General features: G+C 41.5%; 1 protein-coding gene and 1 long non-coding RNA gene across 3 annotated transcripts; one reads left to right on the forward strand and one right to left on the reverse strand.

The window, feature by feature from the left end:
- Window positions 1-54: 54 nt before the first annotated feature.
- xylb (xylulokinase homolog (H. influenzae)) lies at window positions 55-18,415 on the forward strand. Of its 2 annotated transcripts, XM_051385863.1 has the most exons (20): window positions 55-148; window positions 1,169-1,250; window positions 2,535-2,617; window positions 2,799-2,868; window positions 8,509-8,589; window positions 8,745-8,831; window positions 9,012-9,140; window positions 9,754-9,819; window positions 9,922-9,994; window positions 10,184-10,302; window positions 10,384-10,465; window positions 10,649-10,689; window positions 10,773-10,888; window positions 11,002-11,117; window positions 11,223-11,296; window positions 11,595-11,691; window positions 12,349-12,407; window positions 15,152-15,239; window positions 16,170-16,264; window positions 16,930-18,415. In XM_051385863.1, exons 2-20 carry the CDS (start codon window positions 1,194-1,196, stop codon window positions 17,026-17,028), a joined length of 1,632 nt encoding a protein of 543 aa, XP_051241823.1. In that variant the 5' UTR covers window positions 55-148; window positions 1,169-1,193; the 3' UTR covers window positions 17,029-18,415. The 2 variants fall into 2 exon arrangements, with proteins under 2 accessions (XP_051241823.1, XP_051241824.1); XM_051385864.1 differs by lacking the exon at window positions 9,012-9,140 and having other exon boundaries at window positions 8,745-8,864.
- On the reverse strand, window positions 7,248-8,501 carry LOC127355254 (uncharacterized). The gene is made up of 2 exons (XR_007881709.1): window positions 8,174-8,501; window positions 7,248-7,692 (listed from the first exon to the last, which is right to left on the reverse strand). It is a non-coding gene; the product is annotated as an uncharacterized LOC127355254 (long non-coding RNA).
- Window positions 18,416-24,119: the final 5,704 nt, after the last annotated feature.

A 24,119-nucleotide genomic window follows, 5' to 3' on the forward strand; every position in this document is an offset into this window, starting at 1 on the left:
AACCCGGACAAACTAAAACCTCCTTAAATCCACAGTAATGGATCCAGATCCGGTGAAACCTGCTGAAACAGAGAGGTTAGAGGAGGAGTGGAAGGAGGACGAGGAGGAGGGATGTAGTGGACGTGTTCCTGCTGTGTTACCTTGTCAGGTAGGAAGCTGGATTGATGGAAACACACACACACACACACACACACTCACTGTGCTCTGACTGTGATTGGTGTGTAAACAGTGAAGGACAATGTGCTGCAGTCAGTGACCTTTCTGAAGAACAAACAGCGGCCATTATTATTCTGACATTATACACTGAGTGGGAGATTAAACTGGGAGGTGACACTGACCTACACACAGTAATCACAGTACACACACTACACACAGTACACACACACACTACACGCAGTACACATTAGTTTATTTTCCATTCAAACCAGTTTCTCATTTGACTTCTTGACCTTAAATGTATTCTATATTATTATATATATTATTATATTATATTATTGTATTATAATCACATTATATTCTATATTATATTATTATATTATAATCACATTATATTCTATATTATATTAATTATTATATTATTATATTATAATCACATTATATTCTATATTAAATTAATTATTATATTATTATAATATAATCACATTATAGTCTATATTATATTCTATATTATATTATTTTATTATAATCACATTATATTCTATATTATATTAATTATTATATTATAATCACATTATATTCTATATTATATTAATTATTATATTATTATATTATAATCACATTATATTCTATATTAAATTAATTATTATATTATTATAATATAATCACATTATATTCTATATTCTATTAATTATTCTATTATTTTATTATAATTACATTATATTATATTTATTATATTAATTATTATATTATTATTATAATATAATCACATTATATTCTATATTATATTGATTATATTATTTTATTATAATCACATAATATTCTATATTATGAAACTGTTAAATATTAGCTGATTGTGTGAGTCAGCACATAGTGACTTGAAGTAAAAAACGATGAGTCATTCAGTGTGCGCAGTGTGTGTCAATCATTGATCAGTAGTTTATTGATTACCGTGAGTGAGAGAGTGTGACTGTCTCTTTAAATACTGAGCCTTCCTCTCTCTGTTTGTTAGGAAGAGGGGGAAGAGGAGGAGGAAGATGGCGGCCGCCGTTCACTCTCCTCTCTACCTGGGCTTTGACTTCAGCACGCAGCAGGTAACAACTCTTTATTTACTTCCTGCTCACCTGCACGGCGCACGGGCTGACGTGGAGCACGCGCGTGGCTCCGCGTGCAGGCGGAACACAGCGGTTACTGCGCAGATGCGGAAGAGAGAGAGAGAGAGAGAGAGAGAGAGAGAGAGAGAGAGAGAGAGAGACAGAGAGAGAGAGAGAGAGAGAGCACAGGGAGAGAGAGAGAGACACACAGGGAGAGAGAGAGACAGAGAGAGAGAGAGAGAGAGAGAGAGAGAGAGAGAGAGAGAGACACAGAGAGAGAGACAGAGAGAGAGAGAGAGAGAGACAGAGAGAGAGAGAGAGAGAGACACAGGGAGAGAGAGACAGAGAGAGAGAGAGAGACACAGAGAGAGAGAGAGAGAGAGAGAGAGAGAGAGAGAGAGAGAGAGACAGAGAGAGAGACAGAGAGAGAGAGAGAGAGACAGAGAGAGAGAGAGAGAGACAGAGAGAGAGAGAGAGAGAGAGAGAGAGAGAGAGAGAGAGAGAGAGACAGAGAGAGAGAGAGAGAGAGAGAGAGAGAGAGAGAGAGAGAGAGAGAGAGAGAGAGAGAGAGAGAGAGAGAGACAGAGAGAGAGAGAGACACAGAGAGAGAGAGAGAGAGAGAGACACAGAGAGAGAGAGAGAGAGAGAGAGAGAGAGAGAGACACAGAGAGAGAGACAGAGAGAGAGAGAGAGAGAGAGAGAGAGAGAGAGAGAGAGAGACAGAGAGAGAGGTGGACGGACTTTGGAGTTTCTTCAGTCGCAAACACTGAGTAATAAAACACCGTCGTCCATTTTAAACTTTCTATTAGATATGTATTATATCTTTGTGTTAACAGCTGAGAGTTAATAATATTAATATTAAACTACAGTTGGACACATAAACATCTCAAATGTGGAACCTAAACTGTGTAAGGTCACATCCTCACATATATAGTTCCTTTATTGTGTTTGTGTGTCAAAATCAGAAGTATCAGCATCAATATCAATATCAATATCAGTATCAGTATCAATATCAATATCAATATCAGTATCAATATCAGCATCAGTATCAATATCAATATCAGTATCGATCTGTAACTGTTAGATTCATCAGCTTCAATACTGCACAGTGTTTTTATAGTCCGATATTTTCTGTTTTATTTTGTAATATTTTATTTTGCTCTCCATTGACCTGCTGCTGTGTCAATGAATTTATTCTGAGGGGATCAATAATAACACCGCTTTATTATCACTGTACAGACAGTGTGAGTAGCTGCTGATGACTCTCTGTTATTGATTGTGAAGCTGAAGGTGGTGGCGATGGATGGGAACCTGAACGTGGTTCATCAGAACAATGTGCAGTTTGACTCCGAGCTACCAGAGTTCAGGTAACACACTCACTGTGCAGTATGTGTCATATTAATCTGCTCTATTGTGGTGAGACTGTCCTGTGGCTCAAGTGTTTTATTTTGAAGGAGCAGCTGGTTGTGTGTGTGTGTGTGTGTGTGTGTGTGTGTGTGTGTGTGTGTGTGTGTGTGTGTGTGTGTGTGTGTGTGTGTGTGTGTGCAGGACTCAGGGAGGTGTCCACCTTCACGCTGACAGACTGACGGTCAGCTCTCCCGTCCTGATGTGGGTGAAGGTAGGACTCTCTCTCTCTCATGATGATGTAACTTCAGTTCAAGTATTAACTAACTCACGAGGACGATCATCAGTCGACCTTTGACCTCTGACTAATAGAGGGTATGCGTTTACGTCACTTCCGCCCCACAACACGCCCCCCTCATTCGGACTGAGTGACTTGTGGAACGCGCTCTCAGAAAACTAAACCTACAGCAGCATACCGACACACAGACACGGTTGGGTGATCAGTGGTGGCTCTCATTCAGTTATCTGGGTTATCTATATTTATTTATCAATGTTTTCTCTGATGGTTGGTGTTAGTAAAATAGTGTAAGGAAGTTGTGTAGTGGCCTATGGCTATGGGAAAGGGGGGGTAGGGATGAGGGCGGTGGGTGGAAGTTAGTAAGTAAAGGAGGTCCGAAGAGAGAAGCATCAAGTGAAAGACCAGAATTATTTGAAGCAATTGGAGAGAAAAAGTTGATGAAAATGAGTTCTGAAGAGTATGTCGTGCTGTTTCGAGTCAAAGATCAGAAGCAGGGAGAAAGAGGATTTAAAGCTTTAAACCCACTGAGAGTTACTACTGCTTTGGATTGTCAGATTGGTAAGGGAGCTCAAGTTCAAATACTGTCAAATGGGTTGCTAAGAGTTTGTTATAAAGATAAAAAAACAATATGATAACACCAAGGAGTAACGTTATGAGGTTCAAGCGTAAGGAAGGGAGCAATGGGGAATCACCAGTCCTGCTTACATTTGAAGGTAATGTTATGCCAGGGAAAGTATTTCTTGGAAGTATGGCGTCCCAGGTAAGGGAGTATAAAAGACCACCCTTGCGATGTTATAATTGTCAGAAGTTGGACATGTGGCGGGCTCTTGTCCGGCTAAACGTAAATGTGGGAAATGTGGCGGGGATCATGAATGTCAAGTGTGTAAAGCAGAGGTTCCTAAGTGTTGTAATTGTGGAGGAGATCATACAGCATCGTTTCGTGGGTGTGAACATTTTGTTCAGGCCCAACGGGTCCAGACAGTGAGAGAACAGCACAAGGTCTCATATGCAGAGGCAGTTAACAGAGTCAACAGAGAACAAGGAGTTGGGAACAAAAAGGCAAACAGCAGTCAGCAAGTCTCTCCAGCTGCTCCAGCATATTCCCATGATACAATCATTTTGAGTAGTGCAACTTTTATTAAATCAGGTCTTCAGTATAGAAGGCTTGATATGAGTTCCAGTCTGGAGGTTTTGGCAGTGGAAGTTTGGAGTACTTATAGTCCAATAACTGTTGTTGTATAATCCTTGTAAACAATTGCTACTGTTTGAATTTGATGAGATTATGGAGAGTATGAGAGGTCCTGTTATATGGGTGGGGGATTTTAATGCCCATAACCCGTTATGGGGAAATGATAGTAAGAGTTATAATGGAGAGATAGTAGAAGACTTTCTGGACAAGTATGATCTGGTTGTGATAAATGATGGAAGACCAACAAGGTTCCACATTGTAGGAATACTAGCAGTTGTATCGATTTATCAATTTCTTCCTCAAATTTAGCCAGAATTGGAGAATGGGATGTCTTGGATAGATATACTATGGGCAGTGACCATTACCCAATCTTATGTAGGTTTGGTTATAGGTTTGCTCAGGCTAAATGGGATAAGTTTCAGGAGAGAGCTAAACATTTAGTTGGTATGGTGGACAGTGAAGCCTCTGTAGATGTATGGAATGCATCCCTCAGTTCATTCATTCATAAGGCAGCTTTTTGCATCATTCCTAAGAAGCAGACACCAAGAACTCGTATGTTGGTTCCTTGGTGGAGTAAAGAATGTGATGTAGCTGTAAGGGATAGAAATCGAGCGTATAGAAAATTAAGAAAGTATCCAATGATGGGTTTTGCAGTAGAATATAAGAGATTAAGGGCAGTAGCAAGAAGAGTAATTAAAAATGCAAAGAGAAATAGTTGGAGAAGATTTTGTGAAACACTGGGCCCTGAAACTCCTGTAAAACACTTGTGGTCAGCAGTACATAGAACGTCAGGGGTTTATAAGAGGAAACCTATACCAGTTTTACAGAAAGGTGGGGTGGAAGCAATAACCAACAGAGACAAAGCAGACATGCTTGTTGAGCTTTTTCAAGCAGTGCATAGCTCTGGTAATTTAGGAATTGAGAGCAGTGTGAAAAGGACTAATCCGTTGTCAGTTAATCAGTGGAAGATGAACAGGAATTCTGATAATGAGAATCCAACTAGTTCGTTTTTTTCTAAGACAGAATTGAGAGATGCCATTGATTCTGGTACAGACACTGGTGAGAGAGATGGCTTATCATATGAACTATTTAAACATCTGGATGAGTTAGTACTTGAGGAAGTTCTTGCTCTGATTAATACTGTGTGGGAAGAGGGTTGTTTGCCAGTAGAATGGAAACATGCAGTTATAATTCCTATCTTGAAACTAGGCAAAAATGCAAGTGATCCAAGCTCATATCGGCCTATAGCATTAACATCAGTGCTTTGCAAAATTATGGAAAGAATGATAACAAATAGATTAGTTTACTTTTTAGAAAGTAAAGGATTATTTACTAAATTTCAAAATGGTTTTAGAAAGGGAAGATCAACAATGGAGTCGGTAGCGGTTTTAGATCAAGATATCAAGAAGGCATTTAATAATAAACAAATAGTGGTAAGTGTATTTTTAGATATTGAGAAAGCTTATGACTGTTTGTGGAAGGAAGGACTGATGATAAAAAATGTTGATCTAGGAATTAGAGGTAGAATGTTTAATTGGATTAAAGATTTTTTAATGAATAGAACAATACATGTGCAAGTGAGTGGATGTAGATCAAAATGTGTCAGAATAGAAAATGGTACCCCTCAAGGAAGTGTCAAAGTCCAGTCTTATTTAATGATAATAATGATATAAATGAAATATTCAGTAATATTGGAAGAGGGATGGGGCAGTCTTTATTTGCAGATGATGGGGCTATTTGGAAACGAGTAAGAAATACAGAGTTTATTTTAAAACAAATTCAAAAGGCTTTAGTTAATGTGGAGGATTGGGCAGATAAATGGGGATTTAAAGTTCAGTTCAGTTCAGTTTTATTGTCATATGCATATTTAGTACAGGGTACCACAGCAATGAAATACAATGTGCCTTGGCACTCTCTCAGCACCAGTCAATCAATAAATAAATAACAATTATAAATAACATTTAAACATCCAAGAAAGTTTCAGAGGCAAAGTCTAAATTTATGATACTGGATACAAGAGAAAGGCACCTGATTTTGGATTATGTATGTATGGTTCCCCCCTAGAGAGAGTAAAAGAATTCAAATTTTTGGGGGTCTGGTTTGAAGAACGAATGACTTGGGCTGTCTAGTTTGTTAAAATGTGACAAGGTGTTAAATATAATGAGAAGTCTGGTGGGTTGTGACTGGGGGGCGGAGAGGGGGTCCATGCATTTAGTATATCAGGCAATGATAAGATCTTCAATTGATTATGGGTGCTTTGTTTATGGTTCTGTGGCCCAGTCGATGTTAAGGAAGTTAGACACTCTGCAGGCTAAGGCATTGAGACTCTGTTGTGGAGCTTTCAGGACATCTTCAATTCCAGCTCTGCTCATTGAAATGGGTGACATGCCCTTATGTTTAAGTCGTGTTAAGTTGGGAATGCAGTATTGGGTAAAACTGAGTGGATCTAATTTAGCATTCCCAGCAAGGTGTCTTATGCAAGGGACACTGGATTCTTATAGAAAGATAAGAAATAAAACATTTTTTGAATGTATAAATCAGTGGACAAGGAAATTGAGAATGGAGCAGGAAAATAGGTGACTCTACACAATTCAATTACCTATTCCTTATTGGTTAATGCAAGAATTGGGTATTGATTTAACTTTTTTACAAGAAAAGAATAAACATGTGATTGCCTTAAAATTGGAACAATATCTGAGCAGTGGTATGGGATCATATCTGATATATTTTACAGATGGTGCCAAATAAGTGAAACCTTAATCTGCTCTGATTCTGCAGCTGCCCTGATGGCCTTGAAAGGAGGTAAATCAAAAGCCTGTCCTGATATCATAAATGAAATTCCAGCTGTTTACTTTATAATTACAGAGACTGGTGGAAATGTCATGTTCTGCTGGGTCCCTGGGCATATCATTGGGAAGAGTGGAACTAAAAGAAAAAAATTAACAGAGTATTGAAAGGGAATGGCAAAGATTATGGGAAAATGAGACCAAGGGGAGACATTATTACTCTTTGCAGTCTCAGGTTAAAAAAGTCAGGCATTGTTATGGATCCAGAAGAGATTCTGTTAAAATCTGTAGGTTGAGACTTGGGCATTGTGGGTTGAATCAGTCTTTATATGTTATTGGAAAGCATCCTAATGGGCTTTGTGAGTGTGGAAATTCTGAAGCAGTTGAACATGTTTTATTGAAATGTAACAAATATACAATTGAAAGGAACATTTTATACAAGAGAGGATCAGATTTGGGAGTTCGGTCATTTTCAGTTAAATCTTTATTAGGTCAAAATGAGAACCACCACTTGACTGTTAAAGTAGTATTACAGTTCTTACACAATAAAGGGCTATATATGAACATTTGAAGCAGTAACAATATCCTTGGAGTGACTTCCTGTGGAGGGCAGTAATATGCCTAGAAGCGTCTAGACTGCCAGAAATCCATATGAAGAAGAAGAAGAAGAAGAAGATGATAGCGGTTGACACAGCAGAACCGAATAAAAATGGATTATCAAAACAAATGGACGTCAGTTGGACTCAACAATGATCCATAGGAGCTCCCCAAAACCATCTGGTCCACTTACACTGACACGTGGTAGGGGATCATCACTCTTTTTCCCTGAAACAAACAAATATACATGGTTGGTACCAGCGAATACATACATATAACGATCTCTATATGAATCAGAGCCAGATTAGCACATTTAAATATCAATTGATTCAATCGGCCATTAGATTTAAACAGAATCCAAAACTAAACATCATAGCAGAAAATAAGCTGATAGTCAGTTTACAGTAACCTATACAGTGTATTGACACAAGTTAATCATTACCTTGTACTTGATATTTAAGCACAGCCAACATCAGATACTTTGAGACTTTTACACAAGGACTATTTATTTAGGTGACTTTCACTTTTACCAGAGTAATACTTTAACACCATATCTTTATTTTTACTAAAGTATGACTTTTGGGTACTTGGCCTGGTTAGCCAGGCTTATGAATGAATACAGGGTGAAGAATATAGCTATATGAAAGATACTAACGTTAAGAGCTTTACTGAAGTAACGTTGGCAATATATTACATCATTTAACGTTACCTGACACGAAATGTGAAACGCAGGTCCAGGTTTCTGTGCCTGGATGCCAGCTGTCTCTCCGGATCGCAGCGACCCATCGCCGTCTCTTTTCTGCTGCTTTTGGTAGCCTGTAGAAACTTTGCTCTGACCCCTTTTTAAAGCACAGCAGCTCTTCCCCATGTTGAATATCGAATATAATTGAATATTTGAAATCTTGCCAGTTCTGCCACTCGTCTTTTTGCCACTCAGTGGGCGTAACCGCAGCGACTTCCGGGTACCGTGACGTCACATGCATACCCTCTATACCACCTGTGTCCTCGGGCAGCCGTGTGATTGGTTGCTGTGTCTGTCATCAGGCTTTGGACCTGCTATTGGACAAGATGAAGAGGGCGGGGCTTGACTTCTCCCGTGTCAGAGCGTTGTCAGGCAGCGGCCAGGTGAGCTCAGAATACACTGTATCTTTATTGATTATTGATCAGAATACACTGTATCTTTATTGATTATTGATCAGTATACACTGTATCTTTATGGATGATATTGATCCTGTATTGAATGGAGTTTGGTGTAAATGCTCTCAGTCGTTCTCTCTCAGCAACATGGCAGCGTGTACTGGAGACGAGGTGCGTCTGAGACCCTAAAGCAGCTCGATCCGGACCAGAACCTGTACCAGCTGCTGCAGGTGTGTGAATCCCAGATCACCTGTTTGTTACAGGTAACCTGCACCTGCTGACTGTGTGTGTGTGTGTGTGTGTGTGTGTGTGTGTGTGTGTGTGTGTGTGTGTGTGTGTGTGTGTGTGTGTGTGTGTGTGTGTGTGTGTGTGTGTGTGTGTGTGTGTGTGTGTGTGTGTGTTGATCACAGGGCAGTTTCTCAGTGTCTGACTCTCCTGTGTGGATGGACTCCAGCAGCCGTCAGCAGTGTCAGGACCTGCAGGCAGCAGCAGGGGGAGCCCTCAGGCTGGCAGAGATCACTGGCTCCAGAGCCTATGAGGTCACACTGTCTGTCCTCCTGTCTACCTGTCTACCTCTTTGTCCTACCTCTCTGCCCACCTCTCTGTCCACCTGTCTGTCTGCCTGTCTTTAGTCGTTTTTCCCCTCTGGAGTCGTTGATTTTGGTTAATTTCCTCGATATTTAGCATTTATTTTAAATCACTGACTTCTCATTTTTTCCATTTAACAGAATAAAGCTGTCAGGAACTGACAATACATGAAATTGATATTTAGTCATAATCACTGAAAATATCATTATAGAACGGTGCTTGGTTGTAAAACAAATATTGTTTCACTATTTCACACAAACACAGCAGAACACTGAGAAATAAAACTATAATATGGTCGATTTTAAATGTAAAATGATCTCATCTCAAACTGTTTTGTGACTTTTCATATATTAAATGAATAAAATATGAATAATATTCCTTCTGTAAAGTTTTTTTATGGTTTGCAGACATGAATCAGATGTTGTGTGAAACCGCCCCATCAGCAGCTTCTCTCCCCATGGCGTATAAAAGAAGTTACTGTACATAGAACAGGAGGATAATTACAGTCAATCACAGATAATCACTGACACACTCACAGAAGAACGTGTGTGTGTTTCTCTGTAGCGGTTCACAGGAAACCAGATCGCCAAGGTGCGACAGACCCGACCGGAGGACTACCAGGATGCAGAGGTCGGCCTCGTACATACAACAGATATCATCATACACTTTATTATTACATCACTGAGTGGGCTCGTTGTGACGAGTGTGATTAAATGATGTTTGTGTTCTCAGAGGATCTCATTGGTCAGCAGCTTCGCTGCCTCTCTCTTCCTCGGGGATTACGCCGCCATCGACTACAGCGACGGTACGGCACGGGTTCCTGTTCCTTCATCTTCAGTTTATGAGCTCATTGATTATATATAATATATAATAATGTATTAATTCATCCAAAAGGAAGGAAGGATGGAAGGGAGAGAGAGGGAGGAAGGAAAGTAGGAAAGTGGTATGATAGAAAGAAGGCTGCTGACTGATGAACTGGATTCACTGACTGTAGGTTCGGGGATGAACCTGTTGGACATCAGGACCAGAAACTGGTCTGAGATCTGCCTGGAAGCCACCAGCCCTCATCTGGACCGCCTGCTGGGAGCTCCAGTACCCTCAGAATCTGTACTGGTAAGACTGGACCACACTGGCTGATCTGGTCCACACTGTTCTGATCTGGTCCAGCTCAGACGCTCCTTCCTGTCGTTGCAGGGTCCGGTCTCGTCCTACTTTGTGCGTCGATACGGTTTCTGTGAGAGCTGCAGGGTGGTGGCCTTCACTGGAGACAACCCAGGTACAGGATTAGCCAGGCCCTGGTTCCTTTTGGACCAGAGTTACTGAGTGAAACTGCCACAGGTTGCTCATTATCAACATCAGAGTCCCACTCAGAGTTACAGTTACAGTTACTGATACAGTTACTGATACTGTTACAGTTACTGATACAGTTGTTGTTGAACTGTGTTTGTGTCTCTGGCAGCGTCTCTGGCAGGAATGAGGCTCCAGCGAGGAGACATCGCTGTGAGTTCATTAATCTGAAACTTTTCTGTCCGTCTGAGTTAGTATTAAACCCCGGTTTGATTATTGTGTGTGTGTGTGCGCAGGTCAGTCTGGGGACCAGTGACACAGTGTTTCTGTGGATCCAGCAGCCTCGTCCGGCACTGGAGGGTCACATCTTCTGTAACCCTGTGGACTGGAAGCAGTACATGGCCCTGCTGTGGTACACACACACACACACACACACACACACACACACACACACACACACACACACACACACACAGTACATATGGCTGTGTATTAAAGTGTGTGTGTGTGTATGTGTGTGTGTAGCTTTAAGAACGGGTCTCTGACGAGGGAACGAATCAGGAACGAGTGTGCTGGAGCATCATGGGAAAATTTTTCTGCTGCCCTGAGAGACACACCGCTAGGAAACAACGGGAACATGGGTGAGTTTCCTTCCTTCCTTCCTTCCTTCCTTCCTTCCTGTGTCCACTCATTCTTTCTCCCCATCTCTTCCTGCCCTCCCTCTGATTGGCTGTTTGTGTTTCCAGGCTTTTATTTTGACTCAATGGAGATCACTCCTCCTGCAGTGGGAGTTCACCGCTTCGACCCGGACGACAACGAGGTCAGTGGAGAGAGAGACGGAGAGAGAGAGAGAGAGAGACAGACAGAGAGAGACAAAGAGAGAGACAGACAGAAAGAGACAAAGAGAGAGACAGACAGAGAGAAAGAGAGAGAGAGAGACAGACAGAGAGAGAGAGAGAGAGAGACAGACAGACAGACAGAGAGAAAGAGAGAGAGAGAGAGACAGACAGAGAGAGAGAGAGAGAGAGAGAGAGAGAGAGAGACAGGGAGAGAGAGAGACAGACAGACAGAGAGAGACAGACAGTAGTTCTGACTCTGTTGTCCTTCCTGTCCTGCAGTTGTCCTCACTGAGTCCTCAGGTGGAGGTGCGAGCTCTGGTTGAGGGTCAGTTTCTGTCCAGGAGGCTCCACGCTGAGAGGTTGGGATACTCCATCAGTAAGAGCCCCTCCCCTTATTTCTATGATTAACCAATGCAGTGATCAATAAATCCAGGTGAACTCTGCTATAATACAATAATCAGATTTACAGCAGAGTGCTGTTATTATTGGATTGTTATTATTTTAATGTGAATGTTAAAAGTTATAGAAGTGTAATAAAAGTCATTATCTGTGAGATTACAGTAATTATTGCTGTTTACACTGATAACAACTGTATTTGGACAGTTTACCTTATACACTGATAAACAACATTTATTCAACTTCCATCATTATACAACATATCTGTCAGTTCACTAACTAATACATTAAAATTACACAACTAATACTTTTACTGTTAATGTCACTGATTTTATATCAGTTTATAAACATATTAACATTATTAAACCAGAATCTAACAGTTTAATTTATTAAATAAACAGTAAATATCTGTGACTAAATGATAGATTTGTAAATGTATTTTAATCTTTATTCTTTACAGTTACAGATTTTAATTATTTTACATTGAACATATAAATGTTTCCATGTATTTAAAGAATATAGAAGAAATCTGTAGAGTAAACAGGAAACAGAAATAAAAGTGTGATTCATTGGAGGGGGTAAATAACGCCGCTCTCGGGGTCGTTGGTCTCGGCTGATGAGTCTCTGGGTTGTTCAGTTCCAGGAACCAGAGTGTTGGCGACGGGAGGAGCTTCGTCTAATAAAGAGATCCTGCAGGTGAGTTCATCCTCCTCTCCTGTCTGCTCAACAGCACTAATATTACTAATATAACTAATATTACTAATATAACTCATATAACTAATATTAATAATATAACTCATATAACTAATATAACTAATATAACTAATATTACTAATATAACTCATATAACTAATATTACTAATATAACTAATATAACTAATACTAGTAATATAACTCATATAACTAATATTACTAATATAACTAATATAACTAATACTAGTAATATAACTCATATAACTAATATTACTAATATAACTAATATAACTAATATAACTAATATAACTAATATTACTAATATAACTCATATAACTAATATTACTAATATAACTAATACTAGTAATATAACTCATATAACTAATATTAATAATATAACTCATATAACTAATATTAATAATATAACTAATATAACTAATATTAATAATTTAATATAACTAATATAACTCATAACTAATATTACTAATATAACTCATATAACTCATAACTAATATTACTAATATTACTAATATAACTAATATAATTCATATAACTCATATAACTAATATTAATAATTTAACTAATATAACTAATATAACTCATAACTAATATTACTAATATAACTAATATTACTAATATAATTCATATAACTAATATTACTAATATAACTAATATTAATAATATAACTCATATAACTAATATTAATAATATAACTCATATAACTAATATTAATAATATAACTCATATAACTAATATTAATAATATAACTAATATTACTAATATAACTCATATAACTCATATAACTCATAACTAATATTACTAATATTACTAATATAACCAATATTACTAATATAATTCATATAACTAATATAACTAATATTAATAATTTAACTAATATAACTCATAACTAATATTACTAATATAATTCATATAACTAATATAAATAATATTAATAATATAACTAATATAAATAATATAACTCATATAACTAATAGAACATAGACTTTGAACCAGAACCAAACCAGAACCAGCTGTCAGACTTGAACCAGAATCAGAACCAGCCGCCAGACTTCAGATTTTGAACCAGAACCAGAACCAGCCGTCAGACTTTGAACCAGAACCAGCAGTCAGACTTAGAACCAGAACCAGAACCAGCTGCCCGACTTTGAATCAGAACCAGCCATCAGATTTTGAACCAGAACCACAACCAGCCGTCAGACTTTGCACCAGAACCAGAACCAGAACCAGCCGTCAGACTTTGCACCAGAACCAGTTGTCAGATTTTGAACCAGAACCAGAACGGGCAGTCAGACTTTGAACCAGAACCAGAACCAGCCGTCAGACTTTGCACCAGAACCAGAACCAGAACCAGCCGTCAGATTTTTAACCAGAACCAGAATCAGAACCAGCCGTCAGACTTTGAACCAGAACCAGCAGTGCGACTTTAAACCAGAACCAGAACGGGCAGTCAGACTTTGAACCAGAACCAGAACCAGCCGTCAGACTTTGCACCAGAACCAGTTGTCAGATTTTGAACCAGAACCAGAACGGGCAGTCAGACTTTGAACCAGAACCAGAACCAGCCGTCAGACTTTGCACCAGAACCAGAACCAGCCGTCAGATTTTTAACCAGAACCAGAATCAGAACCAGCCGTCAGACTTTGAACCAGAACCAGCAGTGAGACTTTGAACCAGAACCAGAACGGGCAGTCAGACTTTGAACCAGAACCAGAACCAGCCGTCAGACTTTGAACCAGAACCAGAACCAGCCGTCAGACTTTGCACCAGAACCAGAATCAGAACCAGCCATCAGACTTTGAACCAGTACCAGAACGGGCAGTCAGACTTTGAACCAGAACCAGAACCAGCTGTCGGTTCCACATTACTCCTGTTCTCACATCCCTTCATTGGCTTCCTGTAGAACTCAGAATCCACTATAAGATGTTACTGATTGAATATGAGGCTCTTCAGTTACATTGCAGATCTCCTCGTTCCTCATTCTACTCCTCAGTTCTCTTTTATCCATCCCCCGCTCTGACTGCACCATTAAAGGAGACCTTCGCTGTTTTAGCTCCAACATTGTGGAACAGTCTTCCTCAATCACTCAGATTCACTCAATCTGTGGTTTCAATCCTCTACAGACCTTTTATAGATCTCCTGTTGTTTTCTCATCTGTTGTCTCTCTTTTAATTTATCCTTCCCTCTTGTTTTATCTTCCTTTGTTTGTATTTACATGCTCTCTCTGTTTGTTGTTTGTAAAGCACTTTGGATCTCTGTGTTAAAACAGTGCTATAGAAATAAAACTTTACTTACTTCAACCAATCACTGTGAGTCCAATCGGACCAATCAGTGTGTAACAACCTACCTTCACTTTTTATTTAATTATACCAGTGGTTCCCAGCCTGGGGATCGGGACCCCCACTAGGGGTCGCCAAAGCTTCACCAGGTTCTTGATTTTATGGGATGTAAGAAACACTTTAAAAATACACACAGTAGGTTTATATCTGTGTATTATATTCATCTCTGTTAATAACAGTTATTATTATTATTATTATGTAATGAATAAATGCAGTGTGTCAATCATTTTCATGTGTGTGTGTCTCTCTCTCTCTCTCTCTCTCTCTTTCTTTCTTTCTTTCTCTCTCTCTCTCTCTCTCTCTCTCTCTCTCTCTCTCTCTCTCTCTTTCTTTCTCTCTCTCTCTCTCTCTCTCTCTCTCTCTCTCTCTCTCTCTCTCTCTCTCTCTCAGGTGTTATCAGATGTGTTTAACGCTCCGGTTTACACCATCGATCTGTCCAACTCCGCCTGTCTGGGGTCGGCCTACAGAGCTCTGCACGGTAACACACACACACACACACACACACACACACACACACACACACACACACACACACACACACACACACACACACACACACACACAAGCTTTTATTTTGAAAGGTCCCTGGTAGAGAGTGATAGTAGAAAGAAGAAAAGAAGGTAACATTAGACAAAGAGAGATAAACGGAGCACCGTCCGACTTCTCATTCATCGCCTCGCGTCTCCGCTGAGGGGATCTTCATACGACCAGATGAGAAAGATTTCCCAGACTCTCCACATGAAAGAGAGCGGGCGAGACAGCGAGACAGTGAGACAGTGAGACAGCGAGACAGTGAGACAGCGAGACAGTGAGACAGCGAGACAGCGAGCACCCTCAGCCGCCGATGATTCCTCGTGTGACAGACATCAAATATGTAGAGAGAGAGCGTCTTTAACCAGAGCTGCTTTCAACTGCGTGGGCTTGAAAAGACATAATGTAATCCTCCTGGTGTTATTAACCAGTGCTGATTCATTCAGGGGGGGGTTGAACTCCTGCAACAGAGCTGAATGCACAGAAATCCTCCTCATGCATTCATAAGTGCTGCAGTCCTCACCCTGCTGATAGCAACCTGTCTGTCTGCTGGAGGGGACGTTAACCCTCGGGATCAAACATATAGACAATAACTAATCAATAATCAGTGTGTGAGGTCAGCTGCTCCCAGAGCAGGAACCAAATGTTGGACTAGAACTTCTAAAGTGGGACAAAGAGGACTCTAGAAACCAGCAGGGGCTTTGTCCCAGCAGCTAAAAATGTCTCATCTGGTTAATTCAGGACCCGTAACCAACAGTAACCCCTCATAACTCGCTGGTTAATGCAGGAAGTGATCAGTTGATTGGTTGTAGACGACCCACTGATTGGTCGATGATGCAGAAACCGAGTCCTCTGATTGGTCAATGTGTGTTTTCAGGCCTCGCTGCAGAATCCGGAGTTTCCTTCTGTGATGTGGTGAAGAAAGCGCCGGATCCACAACTGGTCGCCACCCCCCATCCTACAGCACAGGAGGTACACACACACACACACACACACACACACACACACACACACACACACACACACACACACACACACACTGCAGGGGTCCATGTTATTCTAATGTAGTTGTCTGTTTACTGAAGTGATGTTCTCTCATGTTCGTCTTCCATAATTAAACAGCACAGCTCATAAATACATAACGAGCTCTGCTGAAACACCTAGCACACACACGCACACACACACACACACACACACACACACACACTGATTACATGCTGGTGGATGAATATTCTCTCTCTGTACAGCGGGATATTAAATATGAAGCAGCAACATAACGGGAGAGGAAGTGTCTGCGGCGTTCCTCACAGCGCTGGGATATAAACGTTAAAAATACTTTAAAAACACTCCTAACTTTACGCTTTATCCCCGATGTGAATGTTTGAACATATTATGATGTAATCGTAATGCCTTATGTAATAGCATTTTTAAAATGTTGTCATTCCTTTTAGGGATGTTTTTTTATGCATTTTTACTTTTTGTGTTTTTTGGGGTATTTTGGGTGTTTGTAGTATATTTTCTGTTTTATTGAGCTGGACGGACTGAAGCCCCGCCCTAAATCAGTTAGCTGTTAGCAGTTAGCAGGCAGACAGACAGTCAGACAGACAGCAGCTGGTGATTTCTTTCTGTGTGTTCAGGTGTACGGCCGCATGCTGAAGCGCTACGCCCGATTGGAGGAGAGAGTCCTGCAGGAGACCCGCCCCAGATCGATGGCCGCCACCACCGATCAGCTCTGACGAGGAACAAAAAATAATAATGAATCAGCCAATAACATCGTGAATGTGATTATGAATATAAGTCCAATCAATCACTGAACTCAACTTCACCACTAGATGGCACTAAATCCTACACACTGCTCCTGTAAGCTGCCTCTCTCCGCTCCGACCCCCCCACATCCAACAGCACAGAGCAGATCACACTAACAGGAAGCCAGACACAGAGAAAGGTACATTTTCAAAGTAAAATACTGTGTGTTTAAGGACAAAATACACAAGTAAACAACATCGGACAGAAAGATCTCAGTGGATCACGGAGCCGTAAAGGCGTGTCCGATGGCGGCGGTCCTCACAAAAACATGAAGTGATTCTGAGGTTGTTTTTTTATGAATAATGTGATGAAAACCTCGTTGGTTGTTTCCTTTCTCGTCAGTTAGACTCAAGAACAGAAACTGCAGGAAGAAATGTGATTAAAACTAATTAATAAAACGATTTCAGCCCCAAGATAATCAACAACTAACAAACAGGAAGTATGAATTAACCTTAATTAAATCTCAAACTCATTTCCTCTGACTAATGACGAATACAGCAGGTTGTTTGTGTTACATTATTAATGCAACAGCTGTTGATTCAAGATCAGTTTAAACCTGCAGATGTTAAAATATAAATCCATAATCAATAACATCTCATTAATCAGTGTATAAACTCTAGAGCTATGTTCTATCTGGAGCTGATTCAATCAATAATCAATAATCAGAAGCTGTCACACACTGACTGTTTACCATCCACTGTTTAGATCTTGGTGCTTTTTAACTCTAGATTTGAACCTGATGAAGGATTTTAGTCATCGGACGTCTGGATCTTAAGTTATCAGAGAAACAAGCTGAGCTAAAGTTAGCAGGCAACGAGTATGAGCCAATCAGAGTGGAACCTCTCCCCAGTCCCATGATGCATCCTGATAAACTGATCTATTCGTTTGTTTGTTTTCTTTAGTCTAAATTCATTTCATGGTTAAATGTGAACTGCCGGCAGCCTCGGGCCTCATTCCACTAATCAATGAGCTGCTTTAATGAGCTTCTCAGTAATTCATCATTTAGTATTGATCACATATTGAGGACCCCGACGAAGAGTTTAAAGTTACCTGTTCATTTATTCATCGCTGAACGAGGCGCTGCTTTTTAAATGCTGCTAATCTGAGGAGGAGGAGGAGGAGGAGGAGGAAGGGTTTCAGTCAGATACTGGACTCTGCTAGAGGAAGGTCGGAGCTCTCTGATGAAATATTATTCTTATATCTGTCATTAATCTGATGACTACGATGATCAGGATATTAAAGTAACTGGATTACTTTCTGTTGGTTGTGGATTACATCAACGGCACATAAATAAAAGGATCTTCTGGGTTTTCTTGAGTTGTTTCCTGTTTTATTTTGTAATTCTTCCTGTCTGTCTCTCGTTGTCCTTCCTGTCTGCATAGAGCAGAGCGGTCAGAGGATGAGGAGCAGCTCCTGAACAGTTTAATGTTAATGACTGTGACAGCCGTAATAAACGCTGTAATGCACCTGACCTCCGTCGGACCCCCCCCCCCCATTACAGTTAGCTAAACCTTCCTCGCATCAGAGATGTTCCCATCGTCTGACCTTTGACTGGAGCTCTTTTAACGACCTCGTCATCTTCTGCGACGGTTTAATGGATCAACCAATCAGCTCGTTCTACATTTCCTCCTCGTTCCTCCTCCTTCTGCCTCTGTCTTTGTCTCCCTCTCTCTCTTTATCCCTCCCTCCGTCTCTCTCTCTTCTACACTCTGTCATTACTCAGGTGTTATCAGATCACAGAGTGCAGCTAGATAAAGGTTAGCTGTGTGTTCACGTTATTCTCTCTCCAGTGACTAACGCCTCAGACTGAGCTGGATCGAGTGTGTGTGTGTGTGTGTGTGTGTGTGTGTGTGAAATGCGGCAGAAGGGAGTGGGTTCACACGAGGACACCGACACTGCAGAGACCGAGCCACATGTGTTCGGTCTGTAGCGTCAGCAGTGGCGGGAGGGGCTCCGAGCTGTCCTTAAGTGACACACAGGAGCTGCTGGTGTCCTCAGACGCCACCCGCTTCCCCACGAACCCCCTGAAACAAACCTGCCCTCCAGCTGTGTGTCTCAGCGCGGCCAGCAGTCGGATTACTGATACAGTGCTCTCCTTCTGTCACTATGAGTCTGTTCATTCATCATTTCATGTGCTCACTTCCTGTTTTATTCTTTATTTTAGCCTGTGTCTGGTGAGTTGTACAGTGTCCCTTCTGTGTCCTTCCTGTCCACCATTTTCCTGGTGTCTGCTGAACTTGGGTTTTTTCGACTCTGCCCCTTTGGATTTGTTCACCTGTGCTGGTTGGAGTTCTGGTTCAACGTCCTCACGAGTTTGATGCTCAGAGGGCAAAGGTGTGTAAGAAAGTTTAAAGTACGCAGTTAAAACGACAAAGAGCTAACAGAAGAACAGAGCAAACATCAGGGAGAAGAAAACTGAATCTGTCAGAAAGAAGAATATTAAGTCTGATTGTTAAACATAAAAATATACAGACAGAGAATGAATCAATATATCAGGAGAACTCCTCTCTGATCAATATATCAGGAAATAATCAAACTTCCTGCAGTGATTGAGTTCACTGTTTGGGTTTAGTGGACAGTGTGTTAAAGCTGCAGTGTCTCTAACAGCCAGCAGGGGGCACTAACACTCTGATAGTATGGAGTCTTATGGAGATCAATGAGCTCAGTAAACAGTTTCCTGATGAGTTTCTGGTCTCAGTCTCTAGTTTCAGTCTTCTTCCATACAGCATGATGTTCATTTAGTAACTGATGGTCCCATTTAGAGTAAAACAGACCATAAAGCAGGGTATGCTTTAGGGCGGGGCTACCTTGTGATTGACAGCTCATTCTCAGTGAGTCCGTCCAGCTCAACCAAACTCAGATCAAACTGTCAAACAGTGCTGATCAGATATGGATCCAGATTCTGTTGTTGACTGTTTCTCTCCTCCAATCTGTTCACAACCACATTAACTGTTTATCTGGAATACCAGATCCTGTGTGAGCAGGAGAGCAGCCAATGAGAGCAGCTCAACTCGCTTTATGTGACCTCTGCTGGCTCGGCAGGGCATGGCGACAACCAAAACGCCGAACTGGCTTCAAAACGGGACTCCACAAACCGATGGGTGACTGTCAGAGGCTTCTGAATATAGGATAGCTGCGTGTGTGTGTGTGTGTGTGTGTGTGTGTGTGTGTGTGTGTGTGTGTGTGTGTGTGTGTGTGTGTGTGTGAGAGTCATGCTATAGGTTCAGCTGAGGAGAGCCGCTCTACAGATCTGTCCTCAGATGGTCTCTGTGTGTGTTTAGACTGAAAGAGAAAAAAAAGAAGAAGCCGCTTTGATGTTCACACGTAAATGCAGCCGACACACACACACACACACACAGCAGTGACTGTGTTGTGTGTATTCCAGATATTTTGTTTGTGTGTGTGTGAAATAATTGCCTCCCTAAAGGACTAAAACAGGGAGAACAAATAGTGGAGCAGAGAGCGTTGGGCTGTATGTCTGTCTGCATATGGAAATTAAAGGTGTGTGTGTGTGTGTGTGTGTGTGTGAGTGTGAGTGTGATGAATGGGTCCAGGAGTGTGTGTTGGAGCACAAATAGTAATCCAGCCGGTAATTACTTTCACAGGCAGCAGGATATAAAAACCTCTGAACCAGTCAAACCTGGCAACCCTCCGTCAGACCAAAGAGTCTGATGCCGGACGTTCTTCGTCTCAGACGCTGGACGGTGACTGACGGCTCAAGACTTAACGAGGGACGTCGAGAGATCGTTGCTCCGGGTTTTATTTCCTCAGATAAACTCATCATCTGACACAGCTCCAGAACTACGATGGACCCTGTGGGTGACGTTGATCCTATTCGTTCACTCAGACCAGATCAAAAGCGACTCGCCGCCGTGAGGTCATAGAGGTCAAAGATGCCTGATAAATATCGATCGGGATCAATATCTGTCGGATGCAGACAGGAAGCAGAGAACCGGTAGTTACTATGGTAACGGCGGCGTCACTCACACACACAGCAGACGGTGAACGAGTCGGTGTTTGCTTCCTCTCTCTCTCTCTCTCTCTCTCTCACCCACCTAGAGCCGGAGGATCTGTCCTAGGTTTCTGCCTTTTAACAGGCAGTGTTTCCTTGCCCTTGTCTCCAAGGTCTTGCTCATGGTGGTACTGTTGGGTCTCTGTAATTAATGTTAAAGAGTTCGGTCTAGACCTGCTCTATTTGAAAAGTGTCCTGAGATAACTTCTGTTATGAATTGGCGCTATACAAATAAAATTGAATTGAAATTGAATTGAATTGAATTCTGATCCACCGGCTCCGATTTTTCTGATCAGTAATTCTTAAAGGTCCAGTGTGAAGGGTTTAGTGCCATCTAGTGGTGGAGTTACATCTCACTCGCTCGCTCTCCAAGCACGAGTAACCTTTTTGTTCTTTTTATTCTCCCTGATGCTTGATGCCATTGTTCTAATACAGTTTGTGTTCAGTTCATCAGAGTTCAGATATTAAATAATTCACTGTAATGAGAGAAGTTATTTTAACTCTGCTGAAGCTGTTTATATTGAATATTTTAAGTTACACAAACTCAATTTTGTAAGTTAAAAAACATTCTGGATTGAGTTCTTTTTAAGCCAACTGTGTATATTTTTTTTGTTTTCCAGCTTTGGCGACCCCTAGTGTGGGTCCCGACCCTCAGGTTGGGAACCACTGAGATAAACAGTCACAATAAGCACCCAAACTGTTTAAATGACTGAAGACGTCATCTTGAACCGGGCTGCATGCAAAGAGATCTTGTTATGGACAGAAATAGTGGACTTTCCTCAGAAGGAATCCCAATAAAACCATAAAGAAGTCACATGACGTTATTTGTTATATGTGTGATATGTTGAATTCAGGTTGCCGCTGTCTGATAACAAACCTCCGCCGTCGGAGCACCGACAGATTTGTTTGGGCGTGAGATGTCAGAAGCAACGACGGACTAACAACTTTGTTTTTTTATTTTTTTTTTAACTAGAGGCAGACTGATTGAGTCAGGAGCCCGAAACTCTCAACCTCTTAAGTCCAACTGTCACTGTGATGGACGGACAGGGAGACAAAACCTTGGTCCATACCTCTCTGTGCTTTCATCAGAGAGGAAGGTAGACGAAGGAGGACGACAGTGAATAACGTCTGCTCCTCTTCTCTCAAGGTCTGTCTGACTGCAGCTCTCCTGGTGCCACCCTACAGGGGGAAAGCATCGGACATTCAGATCAGAATCAGAATCAGAATTTTGTTTATTGCCAAGTAGGTTTTTACGCCTACGAGGAATGTGACCTGGTGCAGTTGGTGCACAAAATATACACATATACAAATACAAATATACAAATATACAATTATTCAAATCACACAAAAATCACACAGAAAAATAAAGTACTTTAAAAAAATAAATAGATAAAGATAAGAAGAGAAAGAGAAAGCTGTGCAGAAGAACATGGGTGCATTAATGTAATGCATACTTTATATACAGGGTGGGTATAAGAGTCAGTGACAGTGGGTAATCCAGGCCTTGTTAAGGAGGCCGGCTGCAGACGGGAAGAAACTGTTTTTATGGCGAGACGTTTTAGTCCTGATGTTCAGCTCCCACTTGAGGTCCTGCGTGATGATGCCACCCAGAAAGTGGAAGGACTCCACAGAGTCAACTGGGGAGTCACACAGGATGATAGAGGCGGGTGGGGCTGGGTTCTTCCTAAAGTCCACAACCATGTCCACTGTTTTTAGAGCGTTTAGCTCCAGGTTGTTCTGGCTGCACCAGGTCACCAGATGGTCAATCTCCCATCTGACTCATCTCCACCAGAGATGAGCCCAATGAGGGAGGTGTCATCTGCGAACTTCAGGAGCCTGACGGACTGGTGACTGGAGGTGCAGCTGTTGGTGTACAGGGAGAAGAGTAGAGCCCTGAGGGGATCCGGTGCTGATGGTCTGGGGAGTCAGAGACAGTTTTCCCCAGCTTCACGTGCTGTTTCCTGTCAGACAGGAAGTCTGTGATCCACCTGCAGGTGGAGTCAGGCACAGTGAGCTGGGAGAGTTTGTCCTGTAGCAGAGCAGGGATGATGGTGTTAATTCAGGGCCAGATCGTCTCCCACGAAGCCTCACGATGGAATCACTCCTCACTACTCCAGGAAGAAGGAGATATTTCTAGTTCCCTCCACTCGGAGAGCTAGTGTTACGCTACGAGACAGAGAGCTAACGTTACGCTACGTTTTCACATCACAGATTGTGATGAACTGAATCTTGAGACTCGATTTCCTGACCCACAGAAATCTCTGACAGCATCGCTTCTATATGAAAACTGTCGGCGATTATTAGCTGTTATTAGTTGTTATTGGTTATTATTGGCTGTTATTAATAAGAAGACAACAGCTCCGGTGCGTCTGCAGTGTTTCTCTGCTGTCGTCCTCCGTTCAGGGCGACTGTCTGTCCTTCAGACATCTGCTGTGTTTGTTCCTGTAGAGTCCATTAGACCTTGGCTCATGAAATTACTGCCTAAATGAGAGAGAGCAGAAGAGAGGGGAGATTGTGGATGCCTAGCAACAACCGGTTGCCAGCTTCTCTCACACACACACACACACACACACACACATACACACACACAGTCGGCAGCCTTTAGAGTCCACTGCTAATTTGGTCAATTAGGACACTGTTAATTTAGTCAATTAAACCCTGTGTTCATTTGTCCAATTACGTCTTACGCTAATTGATCATCTAGGGGGCAGAACAGGCACAGGGAGGTTGGGGGAGGCGGGGGGAGGCACAGGGAGGTTGGGGGAGGCGGGGGGAGGCACAGGGAGGTTGGGGGAGGCGGAGGGAGGCAGGGTCTAATTAGGTGGATGTCATCTGTCAAACATACATTAACAAACAGACGGTTTAAAGGAGAGAGCAGGGTGAGGTTAATTGAAACAGCTCGTTAAGGAATTAACTGATTAACACACAGTGGGGTGAGATTGACTGACAGCTGGACAAGGTGTGTGTGACTTCCCAGAATGCACAGCTGCTCGTGGGGATGTGCGTGTG

This window comes from Dicentrarchus labrax, unplaced genomic scaffold (genome assembly GCF_905237075.1).
Source record: "Dicentrarchus labrax unplaced genomic scaffold, dlabrax2021, whole genome shotgun sequence".
Classification (NCBI taxonomy): Eukaryota; Metazoa; Chordata; class Actinopteri; family Moronidae; genus Dicentrarchus; species Dicentrarchus labrax.

Coding starts and splice junctions, on each gene's coding strand:
- xylb (XM_051385863.1), top strand. CDS start 1,194: ATGGCGGCCGCCGTTCACTCTCCTCTCTACCTGGGCTTTGACTTCAGC. Junction 1,251..2,534: donor TTGACTTCAGCACGCAGCAG/GTAACAACTCTT, acceptor TTGATTGTGAAG/CTGAAGGTGGTGGCGATGGA. Junction 2,618..2,798: donor TCCGAGCTACCAGAGTTCAG/GTAACACACTCA, acceptor GTGTGTGTGCAG/GACTCAGGGAGGTGTCCACC.